At 38.7% G+C, this 24,442-nt stretch overlaps 1 protein-coding gene across 2 annotated transcripts in view; it reads left to right on the forward strand.

Annotated features, from left to right (window-relative positions):
- The first annotated feature begins 1,223 nt into the window (after positions 1-1,223).
- mdga1 (MAM domain containing glycosylphosphatidylinositol anchor 1) overlaps positions 1,224-24,442 on the forward strand; it is a 179,855-nt gene continuing 156,636 nt past the window's right edge. For both annotated transcript variants that reach the window (XM_005447559.4, XM_025907201.1), the window contains exons 1-2: positions 1,224-1,847; positions 2,981-3,070. In XM_005447559.4, coding sequence (XP_005447616.1) covers positions 3,004-3,070 — 67 coding nt within the window. In that variant the 5' untranslated portion in view covers positions 1,224-1,847; positions 2,981-3,003. The remainder of the gene's footprint in view (positions 1,848-2,980; positions 3,071-24,442) is intronic.

Genomic DNA, 24,442 nt, shown 5'->3' on the forward strand with positions numbered 1-24,442 from the left:
CGTTATACAGCATAAACCCTCAAGGTTAAAGTGTGAATTTATTTCTCTGTCACACGCAAAATTATTAGAATAAACGAAGCTAGTCACATTATAAATGACTCAGAAAAATGGAAACTGGATGCCTTAATATATTTCTACGAGGAACTATATCGCATTATACATTTAGAGGCTCACACGCAGTTCCCTCTAAACATAATAGCTCTACGCTTTTCTTGTCTTCGTGTAAGGTACAGTTTCTTGTTCCTCCTTTTCTTTTCATCACCCACTCATCCTGATTAATCACCAAAAGGTAAACCCACCCACCACCCACATTTATTTTTTAAATGAGAAGAAATTGCAACATTGCTGCTTTGTTGCATAACAGAAATTAGATGGCAGTTGCTTTGCTTTGGTGACGGATTGGGACCTGTACTCTGTGTGTTCGATATTTTAAGTGTCCATTTTATTCAATCCAGATGCATACAGATGCGCTGCTTGGTGATAAGCCAACATCGTTCGTGGAAAGGCCAGAATTGCCTTCAAGAGCCCTTAACACGTGCTGTTTTCGGACACCCCCCCACACACACACACACAAGCACAACTGACACTCATGCCAGTGCCACACAATAGCACGTGCGTTCCAACAGTGGCGATGAGCTGAAACGCCCTCCAGTGGCTTCACTGAGAACCCACAAGAACGAGAGAGAGAGAGAGAGGGAGAGAGAGAGAGGATAAATAGAGGGATGGGCACTGTAAATCTGTGTGTGAGAGAGACACACCATGTGCGTGCTTAGGCGAGTTGGGAGGGGGTCTGTGATAACAATGGGTCTGTTTATGCTGTCATAAATAATTGGTCCATGCAGAGGGATGGTTGTTTTCGGGGTTCCTCCATTATGCTAAAAGAAAAAATAACTTTCAGGGCGCCCTTCAGCTGTAATTGGCATCGACGATTGCGTGCACCAGCAGTTGACGAACTCCAGGAAAGAGTCGACAAGAGAAAAACAGGAAAACACGCGCGTTCCCCTGCTGTTAAAAAACACCCTGTTGCTACCAAAGGGCTGAAAACCTATTCCAAAGGGAGTGAGGCACTGGGAGTGGAAAAGGGGAGAGGGGAGCAGTGGCGTTCTTTTGACAACCTGTTCAGTGTGGAAGCTGTGAGGCTTGAGAGCATCTATGTGTAAGCCTCTGTCCTCCCTCCCCTTCTTCTCTCCATCCCTCTCTCTCTCTTTCTCTCTCTCACACAGACAGGGGCGGTCGTTCTCAGTCTGCGCACATATTCCACTTGGCCAGCATCACTTGGAGTCCACAGACACAGCGCTGATTGAACTAGCGGAGGGAAGCTCATTTTCAGAGCGCATGATTGCGTTAGAGGGGCTTCATAGACTTTCATCGGCCAGAAGCAAAGAGGGAGAGACAGTAAAGGCATTTCAACCACGCCTTTCAGAGTAAATAATCCACAAAAAGGCAGTCCGAGTGTATAGGATTTCCCCCAAGTAGCCTTGCCTGAGTTTTTCAAAGGAACAGAGGTTTTATTTTCATTTTTGAGAAGAGGGACTCTGTGCAACCGAGCTGTGCGATGTTCTGTCGTCTACTTCTCCGTGCGTAAAATAAAAGTTTAACACACCGAAGAGATCCTTTAGAGGTCTGGAAGCTCGAAAAAGTCCATATTTCCACTCTGGGAATTTTAGCTAAAGCTCTTACTGGACGCGCAGTGGTGGAGGATATAAAACTTTTCTGCTGTTTCTGTGGTGAAACACTAAGCGAGGTTGGTCTAACGGAGACCGAAGGAATCCTCGTTACTGAGCCGTGAGAAGGGCGCGTAGTACTGGGTAGCGGACTGACCCAAAGGACGGCACCTCGGAGACAAGGTAGAGATGGCACACTGTCCCCAACGCTGAACTGGCAATACTTGAAAAAAATATATGTCAGATTGGCATCATTTTTCTATTCGCTTCACATCATGTCTGTATCATTTTTCAAAGAATGCCTTTATAGACTGTGAGCGTTTAATTGACGCTGGAAGTATTTTCAAATGTACCCAACATTATCAAAGTTGATCATTAGTTACACGCGCTCAGATTTTGGGATCGCCAAATTATTTGCAATATAGGCAATGCATGCCCGTCAAAGCATTAATGCCAGGGATTCACTTGCTTGTATCGCAGAAAGAAACTTTGATTACAGCGCGCTTTATAATGCGAACGGTGAATGCAGCCCTCTCACAAACGTGCGTTCTAGACGTAGGAGGAAACCCCAGTGTTCGAGCAAAAGAGTCAGCTAAGAGGGTCCATTATTCCCTCACTGAGCTGGATTTCATTGCCTGTCTTCAGGTGTTCTACAGGTTTTGAACCACCAGTGTGCAACATAAATATTTTTTTTTCCATTAATACATACACATGCATGATAAAAATGAATCAGAATAAATCGCGTAACACGTGCATATTTCTGCTACCACCGTCGACCTGACAGAGTAGGAACAGCTGTACTGATCTGAGGGAATATGTGTGGGTCTCGGGGTCTAAAGTGGTCTCCGTGACCCCACTTGTTGTTGCAAATCCTCCATGAATACTGCAGTGTAAACCTTATTGTGCTCCCGACTACACCTGCCCGCCGCTGTGCCTCTGTGAGGGGCGGACAGAGGAAGTTTAGTCACGCTAAACAGCAGACATCTACAATCCTGTCAATCTCCAATTCTCCATCACACTGCACTGCTTGTAAGCTTTCTATAATCCACGATTGGTGATTGAATTACCCGCCCTTTAAGTTGAATGAAGCGATGTAGGCTGCGCGGTGGGGACTAAATTGCTCTGTAATATTATTTTCACGGCTTATGGGGTTGCAGGGGACATAGTTGAACATTAAAACAAAGCAATTTAAAGTATATTCCCCCTCCCTTTTGATTACAATCACTCAGTTGTCGTTTCTTCCACCCTCCTCATAGTTACGTTTGCAGGCTGTTCCTTTCCGTGCCTCTGTTTTCACCCTTGTCTTTTTCTCCCAGGTTATGACGGACCTGAGCTGAACATGGGGCTTTTTTGGATATTGTTATTGTCTCGTGTTTATGCTCTTGCCTGGGGCCAAGGGGTTTACGGTAAGGGCATTATATTTACTCATGTATTCCTGTTATTACATCAATACATGCTTTATTATGCTGACTGAGTGAGCTCGCTAGCAACAAGCTTAATTGAGGGCTTGTCATGAGCTCCAAATTGCTCTTGTTTCAGCAAGGCCTTGTAATAACTGGTCTTAACACTGCTGAGAAAAGCCTGAGGGAGATGGACAACAAATTATCTTAAAAGGGAGAGTTCACTTCTTGGAAGTCAAAAGAGGAAAGCTGGGAAAACATCCAACCCTGTAGTGGAAGGGAAACCCAGCTACTGTAAATCCAATTTAATTCCATTTTTAGGCTGAAAAAAATCTTCATGGTCAAACGCATGTGTTATACATAGTCTAAATTAGGTTGGTGATTTATTACACAAAAGTGAGATTATAGTTGTCCAAGGTTTATGATTAAACATGAAAAAAGGGCAAAGTTTGGCTTGAATTAAGTTACCACTTTGTCCCATACATACTGAATCAGCTGCACACAGAGGCACCCGCACTCTGAACGACAGCGAGAAAGACGAGAGAGCAGCACAGGCAGAGTTAGAGTGCTCTGATATACGGTCCGTCTTTGTCAGGCAGGTTAAACAGGACAATCGCTCTATGCTTTTTAGGATAAAGCTGAGATTTGTCACCTCTTGCGACTGCAGTTTACTGTATTACAGAAGCTCAGTTGCTTCAGCGACAGGCGCCTGGCCAGTTATGCATCCTCCTGTCCCTTCGGGCAAGAAAAACACACAAACCGATCTGTCAGCTTTGATACTTTGATTTTGACATTTGAAGGCATGTGGCAGCCATTGAAAACAGGGTCTGTTTAGTCATTGTAGCACAGAGTGCTGTTGTCATAAGCAATCCCGCAGCCTGCCTTCACACTGAGAAATGCTGACAATCTGTCATTTGCTGAAGCATATAGGCCTGTATAAAAGTCCTTCCTAATCAGACTCGTACTGCTCCAATACTTTGCACTGCGGCTGACATGTCAGCATCTGTGTAAACTATATCCAAATTACACGGACAATTCTCAGATCTATTGTATCCACTGTAACGTTTCAACTGGAACCACTAGTTGAGAGACTGCATTGACTTTTAAAGTACTTGAGCATTTTTGCCTTTAAAATCTGTATTTTGTCAGTCCTCAGCTGTTGCAAGAGCCTATAAATGTACAATGATGGCGATGGATGGGAATCACCAGAAGTGTGCAGAAGTTATTATGTTTTTTTCTCTGATTTTCTCTCATCTGTGCACTTATTAGTTCCATCACAAACAGTTTTCTGAGTTCATGTTTTATCCGCAGGTGTACGCCTTACCTTGTATTTGTTATTAGCATGCTATTATGTTCTAAAAGATTAAATTTATGGATGCCACAGATGTTTTTCTAACAGAATGGTTCAAAAACATACTCAGAACTTGAGGTGTGCTTTCATTGCTGGCTACCATTTTTTTTAAAAATTGAACATTTGTCTCCCTGTGAAGGTACTTCTGTTCTACTTACACGGTCCCGTTAAAGGCTCACATCTCAAAATCACCCTTGTGCATTCTTGTTCTCATCTATTTTTTTTTTTCATAACTGTGTAAAACAGTCTTGTGTTCTCTTCAGGGTGATGTACTGGGTCTGATGAAACATCTGAGCCTCATGGGCTCTGTCACAAATATGCAGTGGGTCGAAGCAGATATGCAGTCACTGGCAGGCATGGAGGCTCCAGCGCTGTTTAGTTTGTTTGTTTTTTATCAGAGTCTTCTTTTCCAGTTTTATAGAATATGTGTCTTTTGTGCAAAAGTAGCCTTGTAGGCACCGCTGCGGGAGGAAAAGGCCCACAGCTTTCTTGGGAATTGTACTTGCCACTATTCAGATGCCCAGCATTCCCGGTGGATTGTGTGTTGGTGTTGTTTAGCTGAGCGTATCTGTGCAACAACTGTTTCATGTAGGAAAATCACCGTCGCTAAAAAGAGTCATTCAGAAAACGCAAATGGTTTCACAATTTACACAATTGCAGTAAACAGCACAAGTAGGGGAGATCGGGAAGAGTGCCAACGAGTTTGGCATGCTGTATATGCAGATATGCATAAAATGGTTTCTGTCACTTTGGAATTGTTTAGCACTTGCTCTAGCAGACAGATGCGACTCACCGTCCGTCGGGAGCCAAACGGTGAAAGCGTGCCTGATTGATGTCAGTGCTTTGGATGGCTGTGAGGTTCATTTACTGTAGCCTTCTCTGGGGTGTTTTTGGATGTGTGCGTTTTTATCAGCTCACGCCTGTGAATCTGTGCATGCAGGTGTTTGTGCTCGTGTATGCGAGTGTGTGAAGTGTGTGAGCCTGTGAACTTCTGGGTGTGTTAGTGTGTGCAAGTGTGAGAGGGATATGCTTGTGCAGAAGACACACTCAATCCCACTGCAACAGTTTGCTGGCTCAGCAGGGACTTTAGGATCAGTCACTGTTTTTCTTGCAGCAGTGTAGTATTGATTGGACTTCTGTGAGGTCTGTCAAAAAGCTTGTAACACCTGTCCGTCAAATTGCAATTGGACAGACAAGTACACCAATAAAATGTGATTGTGTATTTAAAAGCGAAAAGAAAAAGCCTCACACCATATGTTTTGTCACAGCAAAGCAAGCTTTGTTATGCAAGTTTAATAAGATCATTTATAGTACCTCTTTTTTTTATTAAACATTCTCCTTCGCTCCTCTGTTTTCTCTTGGGGGATAAGCCTTTTATATGCATCTCCTCACAAACATCCCTGCATATATACATAGTGATTCTGAAGTTTCATTTAATCTGGATATACTGTAATCCAGGGGCATTACAAGCATGATGTGGCATTCACATGCGGCAAGTCTTAACACACTTAAGGATTAAATTTCGAGGCAGTTTGGCAGGATGTGACTTCTAAACTGAAGAGTCAACACAGACAGAGTGTACCAAGAAAAGTGTCTCTTCATGTTGTGGTACTGCATGACATCACACTGTGTGAAATAACAGAGTTCACAGAGACACCAAATTATTGATTGCTCGACAAAGTCACACAAAGCCATTAGCTGGTGCTGTAGATGGAATCCAGACTGCATTAGGCTGCAATGTGATGCTTCATTATGTGCTTGTTAACAGGAAATTTAATGAACTTAAATCAGTGATTTTGCTTAACAGTGTTTTTTTTTTTTTTTTTGTTAGATTTGTACAGTAGCTGGGGAAATTAGGCCTCGCCACTGGCCACAGAACAAAGCACTACAGGAAATGCAGAAAATAAGTTAATATGCTTAAAGTGTGCACAGATGTAACACAACTTTGCAGATGTTGCCTAAGGATGAATGAAAAGCTTGCTGCATTTCCCATTTTTATTTGCTGTCTCTGTGTATATGTTTTAATCTGGAACTTACTCACTTCAGTCTATGATGGAAACTAAATACACACATTTATTCAAGTACTCTGGTTACCTAAAGCAACTACCTTTAGTACATCCATCACTGCTAAAGAACCAAACAAAAAAACTCTATTACATCTGAAGTATTGTTCTATACCACTTTATGTCAAAATCTAAAATTACTTAAAATGTGACAATTTTTTTATTTAAGAAAGAAAAGATTACATTTGCTAAGCGGTATAAGAAGTACATACATCCTGATTTTTACTAGTTGCAATATTAAAGTAATAAATATTAAAATACATTATTGACCAAATCCCAAATAATATAACCAGACTAACACAGACCTTGCTGCTTTCTATATGCTTTAATTTTTACCATAATTATAATTTAAGCTATAATAATTTTGTACTTTTTTCCTCTTTTGGATGGAAAACTTAAATGCATTACTTTTAACAGAGTATTTCTGTATTGTGATATCACAGACGATCTACAGTATATTATCTTCCGATGGTACACAGTTGAAATAGATCACCGTAGGTTTATGTGACCTGGCCACTGGCTCCCCTGTGACTTTAACTCTTCCTCTTCCCACATCAGCACTTTTTGTTTGTGTCTCTTTCATGTCTCATGCTACAGAGTTTATTTTGAATGCTGAATATTGCCCTTTTCTAATAAGCATCCATAATTTATCGGTGGCTCTGAGGCAGTGGAGGAGGAGGGGAAGGGGGAGAGGAGACAGAGATTGGAAGAGACTGAAACGTTAAGCAGGAGATGATAATAATCTTTCACATCCCAAAATCTGACACCTCCTCCTAATCCTTACCTGCTTTTTTCTTTTTTCTTTTGACATAAAGAGATGTAGGTACAGAATGTTCACAGGCATGTGCAGACATGTAATCAGGCAAGGTTTTACATCAAAACACGAGTCTAAACCTTACCCATATGTAACCGAAATTTAAAATCACTTTGAACTTTGACCTCGACCTTAAAACCTGTAGTTTTATATTTTGAGGACATGTTTTTTCATCACTAGAAGGGAGTTGGTCACCAAAATATGACTGTGTACACAGATGATTATAAATACATCAGTAATGCAAACACACACACACTATCCATGTTTTGCTTAACAAATTGCACCCTCTTACATGAATATGAACTACAGCTACTGCGTGACCTTTCTGTCTGTATCACTTTTAATCAAAGGCCTTGAAATTGTTGGAGTGCTGCTCAAACTCAATAACTCAATCTCTTTTTAAAAGCATAGATAGATAGATAGATAGATAGATAGATAGATATTGCTTTGATTAAATTTTTTACTTTGTCAGTTCAGTGAAAATGCAGCCACCACTGTATCAATTTTAAGCAGGTCATATTTTGAGAAAACTGACATTCACAGTTACACTACAATGCTTCCTCATCTAAGTTTTCTTACCATTTTTTCCCTTGATCACTCTTCCTTGCTCTCTTTTCCTCTTTCATATTTTTCTGTATATCTGACTGGATATTACAGCCTGACAACATTTCTATTAACCTACAGGTCAGCTGCAACGCCACAGACCTATGGCCAAAATGATATGTTGACTCTGGTTTACACTAGCCTCACTACCTGGGGGCTAAAGGATAAGCACACTAAGACAATGTCATTGGAGGACTGATTTATCACCATGCTTGCCATAAGTTAGACCCTGAGCTGGCGGTGAGCTCAAGTAGTTAGCACTAGATAGTGTGGTGCATGGTGGCAATACATAGGTATATATATATTTACTCCAACTTAAAAAAAAATTCTAATGAGTAAATTATCAATACAGCAAAAAAAGTCTAAGGTGCTCAACAACTTGAGGGCACTCACAACATAAGAAATTGCATTCAACTTCATAGCAAGGTGGGCAGTATAACTGGTCTTGTATGGACATTATTGTTCACTTTAACAAGAAGATCAATATGAATAGTCTGCTTCCAGCATCCCATTATCGTTTGAATACTGTCCCTTCTTCTCTTCATAGCAGATCGTTGTCCCTAACAGCACGACTCATGTCAGAGGTCTTCTAATGTTAAAAGAGTGTTCTTCCTCCCCACTGTTGCCAAATTCTTGCTCATAGGGGACTGTCTGTTTCTTAGGGTTCATCCTCTCAAATTGCAGGTTTATATCATACATATAAATGCATTACATATAAAGTGGCTCGAGATTACTTTTGTCATAGGTTTGCTGTAAAAAACAACAACTTTCTTTTGTCAATCCAACACTATCAGTGAATCAATTCTTTTGCAAGGACAAGTTAAATACACAAGTTTGATGAGGCAGAATAAAATGCTGAGAATCACTGGAGGCTCCTGAAGCATGTTTCTATGTTGAAACACAATCACAGTCTTTATAATTCTTATTCAAAGATCATTATCCAACCCTTCTTCAGTCTGTTCATTTGTAGTTCTTATCTCCTGTCTTCGTATTTAACTATCTCTCTCGGATGATTATGTTATCGTTCATGCAGATACAGTTTTCACATGCATGTACAGAGAAGCATGTGCACAAACATGTTACCTTCTGGTGAACTCATTACCATACTCCTACCCATTTTCATGTCTTTGCACTTGGATGTTGGTCAGTGTCACATACATGGTAATAATACGTGGGACTACACACACACCAGCACACATACCTCTTTGGATGAGAGATGTCCAGAGTGTAACAGGATGACGTAGGTGCCCTGTGGGTAGGAAAAACTGTCAGGGAAACTTCACTTTTCTCCTCTGTACTGCCTCTGTACTCCTGTCACTCTGTCAGACATTATCAAGCACCTCTTACTGGCTCTGCTTCAGGAGGGAATATGTGTGGGTCTCTGTATGTTTCTTTGTGCAGAAATTTAGTAAAGCAGAGCATCTTAATATTTCAATGTATTTTGGCGAAAGAAAAAAATAACAAAGTTGTTATGCAGATGTGCTTGGTGGTGTCTTTTTAGTTTTTTGTGTGCATGGGGACCTAAAAGTTGAAGAATAAGGAGTATAGTGTTTTAATGTGTGTGTTGTATTGTGCGCCTGCATGCATGGACATGAGAGGGAGGGAACATTTGGCATCTAACTTATTCATGAAGGCAACAGGACGGTTGTGAACAGCGGTGAGAACATGGCTTACATCAGAGACCGTCTGCCTCCTTTTGCACTTCTCTCACACTGTCACTTGCTTTCTTCTTCACTTCTCTTTCACCCTGCTTTCCTTTATCTTCAGCCTTTATTTCCGTCTTTAGCTTCATTCTTTTTGCTGGTAAATCTTAGCATAGTTTCCTCATATATTGCAAGATTTATATATAAGCTTCTATGTGTGGATTTTCTCAGAAATATTAGACAGTCCTTGTCCTTGAAAATTATGCGAGCCACAGTATTTTTTTCTTGCCACCACTGGTACTTTTAAAAGTTTGAATTTTTTAATCCTACAGACATTGGCTTCAGCAATCCCACATATAAAGTTACTCTGTTTGGAATATTGCTTTGTGTCCCTGATATCTTTTTCATCATTTATTGAAATATCCAGAATATATTAATATGAAAATGTTGGTTACAAAATTTCTCATATGTTGAAGGGAGAATTCAAGCAGTCATGTTTGTTGTACACATGGGTATTGTAACCTATTGGCTATGGCTATTGTCACCTCTGTTGTACATATTTGGGGAAATGAAGAGCCAGGTGTCATAAATCTAGGGCAACCTGCTGGTTGGCCTAACCACCACCCTCACCGCCTCACTTGCATATTTATCCATTCACACAATGATTCGTTCATGCGTGTGCTAATAACTTTTGCATGTCCTTTGTCGCATTGTCTTTATGAAGCTGTCTTCTCAGTAAACTCACACCTAAATGCAGTCGTGCATTTACTACTATCATTACCAAGACAGTAGTAAGTTGTTACAGTCTGACAACTGGCCATATTTCTTGGACCAGGTTGCACAGCCGAGGCGCTAAATCACATGAGAAGAATGGAGAGAGTCAAAAAAGACAAAAGGCGCTATAGACTATGAAACAAATTTGATACAGTTTCCAAGTCTTATAAAGTGAAGCCACAAGAAAGTGCATGTAGCTCTTGAGCTCTAGGAGCCCCTCAACTGTGAATCAAGCTTTGAAAACAAAGAAAAAAATATATAAATCTGCTTTTTGTATATTTATTTACTTTATACTCATTCTGTCCTTTTTCTTCTGTTGTTTGGTAAAAGGGGATAAATTGTTCTTTTTATGTTGAAAGGTGCTGACCCCTGCTATAAGAGGTCAGAGGTATAAAAAGATATAGAAAAAGTGTCTCGACTACTCACTTGATCTTTGTCCTTGGTAAAACCTTGAAGGCTTCAAAAGAGGGCTTTAGCTGAAAGGTGATGTCATAGTGGTTATATTCATCTTTTTTAGACAGTGGAACCTGTTGATGCCAGACATGAAAGGTGTCAGCGCTTCTACGGATGAGAGACATCCTAGCTGTAGGTCCTTAAAACATAAAATTGGAGCTTTGGTAAACATTGCCATGTGCAAGTAAAAACAAATGAAGCACAATAACTGAAATACCGTGAAATACACTAGGTTGGATTAAAGAATTCTCTCTGTAAGTGAATACTCTATGGGACGCTACAGGTGTCAACAGACACATTTTTTTGACTCACACAAAGCAAATTAGGGGACTTTACATATCTGTATTTATGATGGTGCCCTCAGCACAAGTGTATATACAGATTTGTTCTAAATAAATGAGTGGCAGAAATATATGCTGTAAATAAATTAGTGGTAGAAAGATATGTTTTAAATAAATGAGTGGCAGGAAGCACACGGTCTACTTTCTGCCACAAGTTGTTCCTACCACATAGATTTTGCCTTTCCCTGTAGTGACTGCCAAAAACCCCCAAACAACAACAAAACAACCACAACTGCTCAAGTTGGTCGTGTCCAACTAAACTTTCTGACAGCGAGAAGGGATCAACACTGGAAATCTATCTTTTGCTCCTACACAAGTCGGGCCTCAATAATTCAGCGATGCGTGCTGCTTGGAGATCTCGCCCTCTCCCTTTTCCTCTTTCGTTCTCAGTCAGTGTCTCAAACTTGTTCTCCCTCAGTGGCAAACTCCCCTCCTCCTCCCATACACATGGTGGTTTTACTCAAATTTTCCGGCACTTTAAATGTTTGAAATTTTAGCCTGCTGCTCTCACACTTTCACATCTTTTTCTTCTCATGCATCTCAGCTGGCTCAGAGGAGATGGGGTATAATCTGCCGGATATTTTGAAAAGTCCCCATGTTCTCAGTGTAGCAATTTACCTGCCAGCAGCTACACATTCTGATCCCTCTCCTCCTCCGCCACATCTTTCCTCATTCTGGCTTTAACCATCTACTAAACTTTTACCAGTCAAAAAAGATGTTCCTGTCACCTTCCTCCCTCCCTTCCCTCCTCACACTGATCCTCTTTTCCTTCCCAGCCATCTATACAGCTACCCTTAGCATGTCATAAAAGTGCATCCAGTCTGAGCTTTCCATCCTCTTTCCATCCTAATTCCCTCTCTTCATCCACGTCCTTTCGCTGGATCCAACCCTTAAACTCTCCTCACCCCCCCACTCCCCACCTCCCTTCACTACCCTTCCCTTTCTTTATACACAGCCTCTCTCTCCTCCAAAGCCCTGTCATCTTCTCACCATCATCCACTGATTCAGTGGCAAGCATCCACCCACCTCTCCACTTACTGCAAATATAGGACATAGCGCACACGGTCATTGAAAGCTGCAGACAGGCTTTTGGGAAGCCAGTGGAGGGCTGACACTAGGGAGCAAGGAGACAGCCGCAACCTGAGGAAATGAGGACAGAGGGAAAGGTGCTCTGGTTTGATTTGGTTGGTTGGTGTAAGTCTGACTGTTTATGAAATTAAGCAAAACAAAAATAAAACAAAACTGGAGGATGTAACTGGTTCAATTTCTTTTATGTCATAAAAAGGACATAAAAAGATATAAGAAGAAAAGGTTACAAGTGTAAAAAAGATTCATGCATCCTTTCCACGTTTCCTTTAACTTGACTTTAACTATGAGCCCCACCCAATGTGTTTTCTTATAGGTTAAGTAGCCTGCCAGTCATCATTATTGTAGCAGAGTGAGCCTCATTTCAGTTGCTGGATTTACTACAACATGCGCTCTGTGTTATTTGAGTGCACTGCATTGTGTTCTTTAAGGGATAGAATATATTCTATATGTTAGTGATGTTGTGCATGTAAATATCATGGTCATACATTCAGTTAAGTAAGACTGCAGTGTAGTGTGTAATCTTGCATTGATTATTTAAATGTATTTATATACTTTATTTTTATTTATTTATTTTTTTAGACTCACATCGAGGGAAAACGTCAGTATTGTCTATAAGAACTACTGATGCACAATGTGAGAAACAAAACTTATTGATGACTTTCCTGATTTATAACAGTAAGTGCATTTGTAACCCTGGAACAAATTGATGTGATTCACAGAATGCACAGAAAAAGATCTTTTTTAAAAAACATAGACTAGGCAGCTAAGCTTACAGTGCCAGGTTTCACAACCTTGACATGTGACATGTTCACTGCAACAGCTATATTAAACCAGAAACAGCAATGCAGACAGCATGTGTGGACGAAGTGTAATCAGTGTTAATGTCATTTTTTATTTATATGAAATAGCATGTTACGTCTAACGTAAAATTTAATAAAAGTGGCATTGCTTCATTAGGGGAACGAACATCTGGAGGTCAAAACACCAAAGGTTCTTCTACTGCTTGATAGCAATTTTACCAAGTTAATTTTCAGCCACATTTCTGGTTAATTTTTGAACCTAACACATGAAAAAAACAGTCATTGAACAATGAAAAGGTTAATTGTGAAAATCTGCAAAGACAAAAACGAACACAGGACAATTGTAAAATGGGAGGCTCAGAGCTGCAGATCTCTGAAAATGACACAATGGACAGAGATACTTGGACAGTCTAGCTCGAAGGGGAAGTGCTTCACTCTTGGCTCAAGGGTCATCAGAGTTTCTGGAGCAGCTCAGACAGTGTAGACGACATCTATGGTGAGCATCCAAGAAATCTTTGGCACAAAGTAGAAAGATTAAACTTTTCTAAAGAACTTTTAAGAAGTCTGATGAATATTAGAGGGATGTTCTTTGGTCGAATGAGATTAAGATAAAATTGTTCAGCTCAGCTGGGGTCCAGCATGTCAGGCATGAACCGGGCCAAGAATACCACAATAGAATACCACATAGTCTGGGAGTGAAGCACAGAGGTGTTAGTGCAATGATTTGGAGTGAGTCCATAAAGTAATAGTGGTTGCATTTGAGAATGAGTTTCTGTTTATCTTGTTTAATTCTAGTTTTTAATTCTTATTTTCTTTGTAGCTTCAGGCTACCTTATTATTTTATAATTAGTTTGATTCCTTGCAATGGTATTAAGTCTTTGGTTCTTGTGTTTTCTCTATTCTAGTGTTGTCTTTGTAGTCTTTGGCTTTTTGTTAATAGTCTCACTAGTGTCCCTGTTCATGGCTCCATCTGTGTTCCTGACATCTCACGTCTTTTATTCAGGTTATTCAGGTTATTCGGGTCATTTTCCTGTTTTACTTTAAATTTCAGTTTTCTGTTGTGTCCTTTTCTTCCTGTATATCCTTCATCAATTCCCTGATTGCTTTCAGTATTTTTTAATTGCTTTCACCTGTGTTGCCTTCTTCACCTCTTTGTTATGCCCCATCAATTTTGAATGTATTTATGGTTCTGGCGTCTCCCCAGTGTACTCTCTCTTTGTATTGTGGACTTTTAACTCTGGAATATTTACACTCATTGACTTAATAAAAGGTTTACTTTTTTAAGTTCTGTATTTGTCTCCTTAATTCTGTAAACCTTGACGAGGATCACCTGTGTTAAATATTCCACACCTGCACCCAGTCAGGCTCCACAGTGCAAATATAGCGTCAGCTGTCTATCTCCCACTTGCCTGATTGCCTTTAAACTTGGATTAGTCAGCCTTTCCAGCACTGCTTGTTTCTCCATGTCTGCAGCTGATCTCCTCTTTGACCTTTTGGACTGTTTCATGGACTTCTGCTTTGCATTCTCGACATCTGTTTGTTTGCCACAGTTCCTGCCTTCCTGTGCACAACCACTACCTGTTTTAGAATAAAGATTTAGATTTTGGATTTTTTCCCAGTCTATTGAATCCTGAATTTCCGCCCGTCCCCCTGTGATGGTGATATGCTGACTGGAATCCAATAAACACCTTTATTTCTATTTTAAAAAGACTGAGCAACGCAGCCCTCGGGCAAAGAGCAGAAGAAACGAAATCTGGTTGTACATTTCTCCAGAAATTTGTGGAGAGCTGATATCCTCAGTGATGAGAAAGAAAAAGTGGGAAGTATTGGAAGAAAGACAAGTACCTCAGTCAGTGTACCTTTCATTACCAGGATTTAGTAATGAAAGGTACACTGACTGAGGTATAAAAATGATATTGCACAGAGGTGTGCTCATTTATGTTGTGCATGGCATGTAAAGTCATTCTGTGGTGGGTGCTGTAAATGAAAAGTAACTTGTAGTTAGTTCACACTTTTAATTTTCAGAGTTGATTTATTTGTAAGTTGAAATGAAACGAAGCATGTCTCTGTGTAGGTTCTCAGTCATCCAGGTCATCGTAGTCTAAGGAGCCTGGAAAGAAAAGCATCTGGACTTGTGGTGGCTAAGATGCGTTATGAGTGTGTGAGTTAAGTAGGAACAGCCTTTGACAATTAATTAAAAAGCATATTAAAATTACTTCTTAGGTTCTGCTGCATTTTTGAAGTGTTTTGTACAGTGGTGAAAATGACATCCTGTGACATGTCAATTTATTTGTTTATTTATTTTATGCTCTAGGGCAGGTAAATTTATTGACAATATTCAAATTTCTATTTGTACAATTTAGCATAGTTTTCCACATGTTTCACTTGTGATACCTCGAACCAGCGCCAGTACTTTTCCTGTGGATAGGAATAGTCTTTCCACAGGAATAGTCAGCCAATATCCGTGGCCGATGAGTCGCTCTGACATGGAAAAGTCAGGCAAACGCGTTGTTGGTAAAAAAGGCAGGGTTCATACTGATTCTTAATAAAAATCTCGAGATGAAGATTATCCGAATCTTAAGCAAGTTTAAACTATCTAGCCCTGTAGAGAGCTTGTGGAAATGCATTCTATGAGGATGGAAAACTAATGAGATCTGCAATTTTCAGATTCGTGTATGAGAATATTATTTTGAACTCAATCACTGTGACGCCCGTGGCTCAGTAGGGACATGTTACCCTGCATAAAAGTAATTTCCCCACACATCCTTCATTTGTGGAGGAGGTACTGTGAGGCAGGATAATGTAGTGGGTAAATTTCACATTTTCATCCAAAGAAACCAGAGATGTGTGCGACAATTTTCTGAATTGTCAGCTGATCTCGTGGCTACACCGCCATGATGTAGAGAAAAAAAGCTTTAGGTAGTGATGGTGTATGTCATCAGCACATTTTGAGGATTTGAAGCTACGAGGAGAGAAATCTGAATGACATGGTTGTATGAATTTTTGTAAACTGACAACTTTGCTTCCCTAAAATGAATCATATCATTTTTGTATCAACACAACCTTTCCAGTTTAGACACTAACACATGATTGGTGAAATCTGATTGAATTTTGACAGCTGATGATGTGGAATGGGTTTGGTTCATGAAAGAAGAGTAAAAAAAATACAGTTAAAGGACACATAGTAGAGCAAAAGGCTTACATTAAAAACCAGACACGGTGAGAGTGACATTGAAAAGGGCAGGGCTAGATACAGAGCAGCTAAAAGAAGAAAGGCTTCCCTAGAGAGAGACTGACAAAAAATCTAAAAGAAATGGAAAGAATCAGCGAGACAGTAAGAAAAGGTGGGAGTGAGGATAGGACCTAAAGTCGGTTTGATTTATACTTAACTATATTGTACATTTTTTTGTGTGATCTGTTTGTGGAATTGATTGGCTGCTTGTAAGAGAACTTTGATCAAAAACACATCAAAGAAAGTCAGATAGGTTTTTGAATAGTTTTCTGAATTACCGCTAGTGTGGTTAATCCATCTGCTTTCCAATGATGTTGGACAAAATGCTTTTGTTTTCAAATTGCTTTCCAAAACCGGACACGGAAACACATCTGTGCACCTGGACAAACCCCTAAAAGTTATAAGCAGAGACATTTGAGACTTGTTGTATAGTTGTGAGGTATTTACAGGTTGCAGAAGAAAAAGAAAGTTTCACTGATAGTGTCTGGCTCGCAGCTGCTGTGACTCGTATAAGACTCTCATCTCTCTTCTTTTCTGCCTCTACACGGGAAGCCATTGTCAATATATTCCCTGATAGAACAGAATATCTGCCTCTTTTTTTATTATTATTGTACACTTTTTCACATTATAGAACATGGAGTGGAAACTACAGGCAGTACATGGAAGAGCCTGACTTGTCCACCTTAAGCGCTTTCACTGGGTTTATTTTTCTTTGCCTTGTTTTTTTGTTTTTTTTCCACATCATGATTACTCACAACAGGCTTTTTCCTCAGCTACACTTTTTTTTACACTTTCATTCTTTCTCTGTATTCAAAGTCTTCATCCATTTCAGCTTCATTCCTCATTCTTCCATGTTTTTAATCTTTCTTCCTCACCCTCTCTATTCTCGCCTGCAGCACCCTGCAATGCAAACACAACCTGTTCTGAAGGGAAGTGAATTATTGAAGCCGCTGCTGCCATTCCCTCTGTGCAGAAGTGGGCCGCAGAGGAAGGTTGGGGGGGAACGGAGGGAGGAATAAGGGGGGGATGAAAGAATTGGAGACGGTAGATTTGTAAGAAGGCACGATGGTTTTGGGGTGCAGAAAAATCTGATTTTATTTACATTTTTGCTGCATGGGACGGTGCCTGTAGTGGGAGAAGTAAGGGAGGTCAATTATGTAAATTGTGTTTATATTGAGCTATTTTAAATATCCTGCTACATAAAATTAGCCTAACATGTTAAGCAAAATGTAAAACATTTCATTGCATAATCCCTAAAACAAACTAGCCTTTTTGTTTAGCTTTATTTTCTGAATTCTTAAAAACAGTACAGTTGACAGTAGGCGTTATTACACATTCAACAGTGTCTTCCTTTCTGACACCGTTGCTGTCTTTTTCTGACTTTGCCCTTTCCCTATATATTCCTTTCTGTTGTGCACACTCTCTTTATCTTGCTGTCTTTCCTGTCTCAAACTCATGCCAATACAGTGCTTTTTTCTCTGGCAAAATGTTCATGTTGAAGCTAAAATTTCTTAAATATTCACACAGGGTAAACTAAGTGTAGTTACTTAATCTTACTTTGTCTTCTAAGCCTTTTAGATATGCAGAATTGTTAATTAAAGTCCCAAGATCTTATGTTTAAGAAATTTGTGCTTGAATGTGTGTGTGGGTGTGCATATAATTTTCATCTTTGGGAATTATATTAAAATCATTCTGAAATATACTCTGTTCTAGTTCCCCACGGGCACATATACAGTTTTAAGGCAGGGTAATTCTTTTACATAGGTTTGCTCTGTCAACCACTGGAAAGACATTTTCTATTCAAGTCAATTCTATTCTATTTATATAGCACCAAATCAAGATTCAAGAATTATTATTTTTTTGTCATTCAGCACATTCAGTACTAAAGTAACCTCCAGTAAAACCAGGCTCAAAGAGGGGCAGTCAACTGCCGCTAAAGGTTGGGGATTATGGGACCAAGACAGGACAAAAGACTCACTGTGGAAAAGATTCAGAGACTTTTAACAACTAATGATTAAATGCAGAGTGGTGTATAAACACATAGAGAGTGAAAAAGAAACACTCAGTGCGTCAATCAAATAATAAGTCCACTAAAAACAAAAGTCCTGTGATCAAGTCTCCAAAATCAACTCACAGATAGCATGCACATGTGAGATGTCTAATGCCAAGAATCCCTAACTGGCTGAACCTTACTGAATGCATATATATGTGCAAACCTGACGAAGGTTGCACAGACCGTAAGAATAATAGGAATGATGGTAAGCGGGACTGTGTGTGGAGGTTATACTATTTTCTTCACAAATGTTTTGGTAAACCCCCAAACCTAAATTTTAATCCTTTTGAACCATTGAAAGTTGAAGTTTCTTGCTAATTAACGCAGTTATCCTGAAGGATTTTCTTTGGAAAGCAATTGTAATTTTTTTCCTCAATTAGGGCAAGTCTCATTGGCCCTGAAGCTGCAAAGCATCCCCACAACATTAAACTGTCACCTCCACACTTGCCTGTTGGTACAAAGTTATTTTAAACTCACACTGGATGTAAGAGGACCCCTGATTTCCAAAGTGTTCTTTCAGCTCATCAGTTTGAATAAAATTCCTCTACAGGCTTGAAGATCAACAAAGTGTTTTGGCCAAATTCTGTGTCTTCTCTCCCTTTGCAACGTCTGAATGGCGACCTGTTGTAAGATGTGGGATGCTTGTAGTTCCTTGGAAATTTTCCTTTGGTGTTTTGTGACTGTGCTTTTCAAGGAATTTTAGAACATCAGCAACAACTCGGAAGGTTCACCATTATTCCAACTGATCCCTGTTTGTAGCAAATATCTCTCACAGTGGATCTGTACTGTCCCTGACTATAAATTAGTATTTAAACCCATAACATTGATTTATCTCCTTCATCCTCATGTTTTTTTTTTTTTTTTTTAGAATTTCTTTTGTTTTTTGGTAAACAGGAGAGACGTTCCAGCCAACTACATGCTTCTGAAAATGATCTATTTTTCCGATGATTTCTGCTATTTAATCAGGTCCAGCTGCAACCAGCTGTCAATGCAGTTATTTATTTCATTTATTCAAAAATTAAGGTAGCAAATACTGTTTCACATATTCCCAGTTGCTATTAGTTAACATTAAAATTACAACTGGTATTTAAGTCTTGCATTTTGTGTGGTTTTTTTTTTTTATCACAATCTTTTTGTTTTATTCACAGTATAGTAAGAGATACACATAAAAGTAAAGAACGGTGAGGGTGGAGGCTTTTTTCACAGCACTGCATATCAAATATTGAGGACAACAACAAAGAATAAGATAGTACTGCAAATATAGATAAAGGAAAGCTGTCAAAACTGCTCAAAGACACTAACAAACACCAATAAATTGATATAAAACACTAAATAAACATTTATAATTCATAGTTTTTGGCAAAAAAGGACAAAAACAGTTAGTATGCTCTAAAGGGCTTTATGTTTGTGTCACTGAAAAGCCTCACTAGAATCATATTGCCCATAAGATAAACTAGTTGTGGGATTTCATGTACTTTATCTTCTCTTAAGAGTCTCACTTCTCTAATTGCTGCTTTTTGTTTGGCAGTGAGAGCTTTGAATCCCTGCCCAAGAAAATATGTTTTTTATTGGCGCCAAATTGAATTGAAAATTGTTGATGCAATATAAATGTGTTTCACTGTGGAATCGGCTCTGCGCCAGAGTGTTGATGAATGTGCTTTGGCACAGTTTTGGAGCAGATACTACCTCGTTCAGACGTTTGTGAGCATCCTAGGTTAACTTTCTAACTTTAGCTGTTGTCCTTGAGCTTGACAAGTGATGTTAAATGAAGTCTTCTAAATAAGCTCAAAGAGAGTGTTAAGGGAATGTTTTTGGATGTGCAGGGAGTGTATGTGTATGTTCATTATACTTTTCAAAATGGTATTATTTTATTGGCCTGTTTTATGCATATATTATAAAATGTCGTTTAACACAGCCCTTTCAGTTGAACATTTGAAGGACATTTCACGGGGGTTCATTCTTGAGGAAGTCACTAAAAGGATCTCATTATTATAGGGTAATCTGGCTAAACACGATTTGACTTTAAGTGAAACACTCTTGTAGAGAGATCAATATTACCTTATGTTATCAAATTATCATAAATGTGCCAGTCATAGAAGAGCCAGGGACTCTCCTCTCTTTCATCTGCATTTATATTTTCATTTATATTCTGCGTCTGCTTATGATGAAGTCAATTAAAAATAAAATAAGTAATAACCTATGTAGCAATGAAAGTTAGATAAGAAGAACAAATAATAATAGTAATAATTACATAGGAGATATGTTAACAAATATTTATAATAAGATACACAAAATCCTTTAAAATCTTTATTAGCTGAGGATCTTTTCAAATGTTGCCAGGCAGTGATAATGTAGCTATTGAGTACAGTGTAGTGTAGTAAATTTCTCCAAAGAAATCACCCTCCATAAGTCAATGCAGGGAAGTCTCACAAAAAGGGAGATGGAAGTCCTTATAAAAGATAACATAAGTGAGTCTCTGTTGACATCTTAAAAGAGTTCTGCAAAATGATGGCCAGGTCCTGAGCACAAGTCTGTCTGATACACATTCACATTTAAAACTGATAAAAGCTTGTACAATATCTCACAAAAGTGAGTACACCCCTCACATTTTTGTAAATATTTTGTAATATCCTTTCATGGGACAACACTGAAGATATGACACTTTGATACAATGTTAAGTAGTCAGTGTACAGCAGGTATAACAAAATGTTAGTAAGACAAGTGGGACAAGTAGCAGCCCAAACCATATTGCAATTTATAATACAAGGAAGAATTAAACAGTAACAAAGTATTAAAATTCAAGAATGATTTATTAATGAACAAACTACTCAAAATGCTGTCGTTTTAGAAACAAAACCAATATGTTGCTTTCAAGTTAATGCTTCATCCACCATCAAACCTAAGAATTTGATGTACTGAACATTAGTTATTTCAATACTGTCTATGAATATTTTGGCCTTTTCTGTAGCATTTTAGAAAATTGCTATGAAATATTCGATTTTTAATATTAATATTAAAGGTTTTTGGCTTATAGTATTTATTATTTTTAATCCATGGAAAGCAGTTATCAAATGAGGATTTGAATATATACTATTTTGATTATTGATTATTTTATTTTCCTATTTTCTTAGTGGACTTTTTTTTAGTTTAAGAAAAAAATTGCACCTTGTCCTAAGAACTCATTATACATCACAGCTTTGCCATCATTTAAATTCAGAGGATTAGTGGTAAAATCTTCTGCTGTGAGAGAATTTGACTCATGTACATCACACATGACAGCTCCAGAACACTACCTATATTAATATATTCATTGTGATATGAAACATCTGTACCTTAGATAGACACGGCCAAATAAGTAGGGAAAATTTAGCTCGACTTAAGATGTCACACAACAAGTTGATCATCTTGCACAAAGGCAATGTTCTCCTTCTTTCTCTCCTTGAGTTATAGTAGCATCTTTTTGAGTATCATGTGAACATTATTGAACATGTTGGTACCTTTAGCCGATTTGTCTCTCTTTGGGATTTCTTCTTGTCTATATATTGAAGCTACTTCATCACAGTGAATCCAGGATTTCCACCATGATCATATTTTCAAATCTGATAAGATCTTCCAGTTTCTCTAAGCTTGGGGTCTATCTTACGGTGGTCAGGAATAATTTACTTGTCCTAATATTGGTTTCAGAATTTCAGATTTTGAACCAGACACTCCATCTATCAGCAGGGTTTTTCTTCTTGACTGAATTTCTTGCATGCTTTCACTGATCATTCATTCCACAGAATAAAATTGCCAGCAGACATGTATTGACTTCCAGAGACTGTGTTTACCATACAACAAACCACCTTACTTTTGCTACTCCTGTTAGTGTGGGTTGTTTGTTTCTCCGTCACTCCTTAGCTGTAGTTACAAATGCCAAGTGATCACTGTGATTGCTTCTTTCATCTTATTTACTCATAGAAATAAATATTTTTTTGCAGTGGAGATGGCATCAAAGTAAGTCTAGACCTGTGTGTGTTATATAGTTAATAATTGCACTTGGACTGTAAACATTTGGTTGTAAGACCGCAAGCCAAAGTCTATAACCGATTTTTTACTGACTGTTAAAAGTGTACAGCGTAGTCTTTGGACTATCCTGAAAGGACAACTAGGGGTATAGTGGCTTCACTAATGATTCTCATTATCAGAATTTAATGATGCAACATATTTTCCTCACAAACAACAGTTCAGAAGCCATAGAAAACTCAGTCATATAAAACCTGAGGCAAATTGTGACTTTCACTGCCTTCTAATGCAAAGACAGATGTAAAGCCATTATCAGAAACTACAGGGAGTGACAAGATCACTCCCTGTAATTTCTGAGATTCCTCAAACATGCCATACATTTTTTTTACTACTACTATCCATGTCTTTGTCAGTCTCAATGCTGGTAACACTGGAGGAAAGCAGTGACTCCCAAAACTGTTGCCAACAGTAGATGTTGTTGTTGTAGAATATCTAGCCTACTGACAATTTTGATAATAATTTAAATTTGATTTACTAAGAGCTTTTGGGAATTTTTGATGCAATGCGTACAGCCCTTTTTTACTGGTGTGAAAGACTAAAGCTTTTGAATACCAATTTAGACATTGATACTATAACAATGGTAGAATATGTGAGACATTTGGGTGAGCCCTGTTTCTCTTTTGCTTTTGTAATACATGCAGAACACACAAACACACAAAGACACACAAATTGTGCTTCCATCCTTGACCCATGGGACAGAAGCCCTGTCAGAGAGGAAAGAAACGACTGGAACTCTAATCTGGAAGCTTTGTCATGGATCCTAACGAAGGTCTGCAAAGGGCAACATCTGATTATCTTTCACCTTAAAGAATAATTGTCTGTGCATATGTGTGTGTGGATGTGTGTGTGTTAAGTGAGAAGAGGCGTGGTACTGTATAAGACTACCTTATTTCGATTGCTATAGGTCTTGACTGTCAAACAGATGTAGCTGTACTTCAGAAAATGACTTAACTGGAGCATTGTTGCTGGTCCTCCAGAGAGATAGAGATATTTTAAACTATGGGATGAGGTTACGAGTAGGATCCAGGAAAGGTAAAACGAGGCCAAGGGTGAGACATCTTGCCGTGAGTTAATGATAAGAATTTTTTTTTTTTTGCAGTCACAAATTTATGTTTTGTCTATTTACCTTAACAACAGACACACACACACACACATAAGCAGTCACACACAAGTCAAGTTTACCGACTGACCATGGGACTCATTCCATACAGTGAATATTGAATTACCTGTGATGCTCCTGCAGGAGTGTTTCACAGAGAAAATATAGAGAAAGGGTCCATCAAGTATATTGACTAAGAGGATCACCCACAAAACACACATGCTACTATACACACAAGCATAAACACACATTATTGAATGAGAATAGGCAGTGTTCTGTGGTCTGTTGTGGTTGTAATAGGCTCATTATTCCCTATGTGCTGTGCTTATACACTCAGCAGATCCAAAAGCAGTAAAAAAACAAAAAACAAAAAAACAGATGCTATTATACACACAAACAGAAACACGCATAGCCTCATATGCACCATTTGTTCTCTGAATCGTTCACCTGCTGTACTTTCACTGCCCAGACTTCCAACATATAGCTATAACAGCTCAGCACCGCAGTATCTGGAGTATACCTATTATCTGCACTTAGATGCATGATTATTCGGCACAGCTCAAACTAATTCAATCAAGCAGAAAAAATCCTATAATGTTCTGTTTTTGTTGCAAATGTTTTACATGATGATTCAGCTGTCTGGTAATTTTAAAGGCTGCAGTTTCATGCCCTATTAAATTATATATTGCATGCTAAGAGGTGTTTCTTTTTCCCCCCACCCCATTTCTATGATACAGGGTAGGCTAAAAAAACAGAGGCACATTTTTGGCAGTACAGTGCACCAAGAATTTTATGTCTAAAGTGAATTTCAACAAAACCTCACTCAACCTCACTTTTTTCTTTCCAAGGTTTGGTAAGAATCTATATTAGTGTATTTGGTAAATAAACAGTTTTTGAGCTAACAAACTCAAAAAGGATAATAACAATGTGTTTATCTAAAACATTTTGCGGGATTTTTTAGGTTTTGTTCTGCCCTTTTTTCACATTTCAATCATCCATCA

Source organism: Oreochromis niloticus, linkage group LG1 (assembly GCF_001858045.2).
Source record: "Oreochromis niloticus isolate F11D_XX linkage group LG1, O_niloticus_UMD_NMBU, whole genome shotgun sequence".
In the NCBI taxonomy this organism is placed as follows: Eukaryota; Metazoa; Chordata; class Actinopteri; order Cichliformes; family Cichlidae; genus Oreochromis; species Oreochromis niloticus.